General features: G+C 67.3%; 2 protein-coding genes across 2 annotated transcripts in view; both read right to left on the bottom strand.

Annotated features, from left to right (window-relative positions):
- Window positions 1-444: 444 nt before the first annotated feature.
- MNEG_1203 (hypothetical protein) lies at window positions 445-911 on the bottom strand (the record flags this gene model as incomplete). The annotated part of the gene is made up of 1 exon (XM_014050323.1): window positions 445-911. A coding segment is annotated over one exon (467 nt), but the record flags the coding sequence as incomplete, so codon positions are not given.
- A 962-nt stretch (window positions 912-1,873) lies between these two features.
- Window positions 1,874-3,270, bottom strand: part of MNEG_1202 (hypothetical protein) — a gene marked incomplete at both ends in the record, with an annotated part of 4,563 nt that continues 3,166 nt past the window's right edge. The window contains 2 exons of the mRNA XM_014050322.1: window positions 1,874-2,631; window positions 2,893-3,169. Of these exons, the coding sequence (XP_013905776.1) occupies window positions 1,874-2,631; window positions 2,893-3,169 (1,035 nt within the window). The remainder of the gene's footprint in view (window positions 2,632-2,892; window positions 3,170-3,270) is intronic.

The following is a 3,270-nucleotide window of genomic DNA, read 5'->3' as shown; positions in this document are numbered from 1 at the left end:
CCCCCCTCCCGCCCCCCGCACCAGCTGCTGCTGTCTGTCCCCCTGAACACGATGACCTTGGCGTTGAGGGAGGGCAGGTAGCCCGCATAGCCCGACAGGTCCCAGGACGAATCAAAGTGCGCCACCTCGACCACAAAGCCAGGAGTGTGGGCGCAGCGCGAGCAGGTCCAGGACCGCACGGCCGCGGTGTCGCTGCAGTAGGCCACGGACTGCGGCGGGCGGAGAGTTGCGCAGGTTTGAGACCAGAGAAGGGGGAGTGAGGGCCCCGGCGAAGTGGGGTTGGCAGAGGGGGTTGGCCTGGGGCAACAGTTGGCCGGGCGCCCGAATGCGTGGCCTCCAGGGAGCAGCGGCCCCCGTGGTGCTGCCTTCCGGCGTTTGTGTGAAAGTTCAGGACCCCTGGCCGTCAAAGGCAGGTCGCAGCTGCTTGCCTGCATGGTGGCGAACAAGTGGGCGCGGTACGGATCAAACGCCGACGCCGCGTCGTCGGCGGGGGTGCGGCCGCCGAGGCTCCAGCCGGTGAAGCCTAGACGCTGCTCATGTGGCCCAGCCTGCTTCCCTTTCCGCTGCTGGCCCTCTTGTTCCTGCTTCAGCTGCTGCTGCTCGGGCCAGTCGCGTGCGGCGTGCTGCCGCGCCGCTGTCCGAACCGATGCGAGTGCGCCCGCATTGAACACGGTCGCAACAGCATCAATGCTGCCGCCTGCGTTGCCGCTGCTGGCTTTCAGGCCCACAACCACAGCTGACTTGGCTGAGATGAGGGCGCCAGCGGGCAGCGGCGCGTTGGGAGCATCTGCGCTCCCGACACGCGGGCGTAGCCAGCGTCGCACGTCGTCGGCGCCGGGCAGCCGCAGCGGACTCGCTTGCTGCGCCCAGAGTAGCAAGACGACAGCGAACACACTGTGCACACCTCGCATACGAGCAAGGGTCCTTGACCCATCGGTGGGGCTCGCGTGCGATTGCCTCCTCCGCATGGCTTCGCTGAGTACCTACAGCCGCTGCATTGCACCACACAGGGCTGGGTAATCTGCTACGGTGAAGCCACCCGCCTCGGCGCTTGAGGCGCGTGCGGGTCTTTGATGCTAGGGGATCACCACGCTGATGCACCCGCAGCGGGCCTGCTGCGAGCGCTGGAACGCAGGCAATACTTATACAAAGCTGCGATTGTTGATGGTAGAAATTTGCCACGATAAGCACGTCGGTGCACCCGCTGAGCCGCTGTCCTGCTGCGTCACCCAGGCTGCAATGCGAACTGCAGGAGCACCCACCACCATGCACACCATCACAAGGGAGTTGCCGGAATTTGCAAGTCTGAGGTACGTGTGCATGCCAGCATGCATGTGTGCGTGCGTGCTTGCGAGCGTGTGTGCATGCGTGCGAGCTTGTGTGTGCGCGCTCACGCGCGCACGCGCGCGCGTGTGTGTGTGTGTATGTAGGAGGTGGGTTGGTAAATGCATCGATTGAGACGCGACAACCCAAGGTCAGTGCTCGCATGCAATCGTGTGTGTGATGTAATTCACTGGCATTCACCTGCAGGCGCACATGTGCTCTCTACGTTCCCCCAGAGCTGCTGTGGCGGGCACATCTAAGCTGACCGCCTTGGGGGAGCATGTGCCCTGGGCCGACGCCATTGTCATAGAGTGGGCCGCCTGCTGCAGCGACACTGGCCCCTGGCATTACCTGTAGACACTACGGCAGTGTGGGCACGAGTCTGCTGGCTGCACGAAGCAACAGGAATAGCAATCCAAGAAAGGTGAAGCGGCAGCGCATATGCCTGGTGCCCGCAGGAAGGCCCCAGCACGCCCGACGTGGCGGCTGCAGGGGCCCGTCACATTGCATAGCACAATTGTTACAGGATATTACGTGACATTGCATGAGCTTAGGTGGACGTTGCTGGTGGTTTTGACACAGCCTTCGCAGCGCTGCTAGACCCAGCCGCGGCAGCAGGCTGCGGCGCGGCCTTGGTGTCCTCCGCTGCCTTGCCAGCGACATTGGGCGCTGCTGCCGCTGCCGCTGCTGTCGGGGGCCTGTCCGTGCCTGCTGCGCTGTCGGCTCCCTCTGCTTTGGGCGGCGCTGCCTTGGACAGCGCTGCCTCGGCCACCACATCCGCGGGCTCGTCCGCACGACCGGTTGCCGTTCCCTCAGCGGCCTCTGTGGGGTTGCCCCCGCCCGCTGCCGCCTCCCCTGCAGCTTGCTCCGCAGCGCCCTCCGTCGGCTCGTTGGTGGTCTCCGCCGCAGCCGCCCAGGGCGCCCTGACAACGGCCCACTCACCGCCCTCCACCAGCGCCGGCCGAGCCAACACAAACGCCGCCCATTCGCTCGTCTCCGCCTGTACGTGCATGCCTGCCTGCCCCGCCGCAACCGTGCTCGTCGCCTGCGCCAGCTGCAGGCCGGTGAGGGTCTCCCCCACCTCACCTCTGACCCGCACCACGGCCCGCACCAGCGGGAGCGCCGCCAGCGCGGCCGCCGCGCCGCCCTCCACCCTGAACGCCGCCACGGCCGCGCCGCGGTAGCCGGGGTACACGCCGCCCAGGCGCCACCGCAGCGTCGCCTGCTTCGCGCCCCACTCCGCGCCCGCGGGTTCGGCCTTGCGGGGGGCACCGAGCTCTGAAGGCACTATTAGGTCGATGACCAGGTCTATTGGGGTGGGAACGGGACAGCGTTTAGTGCAGAGGTCAAGGTGGGCGGGCACATCGCTTCACCATGCATACTTGAGCTAGCTGCTGACCAACAACCTCGAGCCTGCAAATTGCTGGGGCTAGGTCTGGCCCATCGTGCATGTAGGGATTGTTCCAGCAGCAAGATTGGCTGGCCGGTGCCCTCGGCTGCCACACGGTGCCAGCAGTTCCCAGCCAGATTTGAGAGCGGAACCGTGCTGACCAGCAGACCGCCGCTCACCCCGCGTCTTGAGCTGAAGCTCTGAAGGCACCGAAAACTGCACCGTCGCCAGCACAGCTACCGGCGGCCCCGTCGCAGCCGCGGCCGCCGCTGCCTTGGACGCCCCTCCCTCGGCCTCCGCCCCGGCCGCATCGCCTCCCTTGGAGTCCGCTGCATCCTCGGCCGCCACTACCGCCGCCGCCCCCGCTGCCGCCGCTGCCTCCGCCTTGGCGCCGCCCTTAGATTTCCTCTTCTTGGCGGGCACCGCAGCAGCCGCCGCCCGCTTGGGCGGGCCGTGCTGCGCGGGCGGCAGCGGCACGACCCCCACCGACAGCCGCGCGAGCACCGGCGGCGGCGACCCGCCCCAGGTGGACGGCAGCGCGTACGTCAGCACGGCGG

This window comes from Monoraphidium neglectum, assembly GCF_000611645.1.
Source record: "Monoraphidium neglectum strain SAG 48.87 unplaced genomic scaffold scaffold00115, whole genome shotgun sequence".
Taxonomy (NCBI): domain Eukaryota; kingdom Viridiplantae; phylum Chlorophyta; class Chlorophyceae; order Sphaeropleales; family Selenastraceae; genus Monoraphidium; species Monoraphidium neglectum.
Note: the sequence above shows the minus strand (reverse complement) of the source record. Positions and strands in the feature narration are given on the sequence as shown.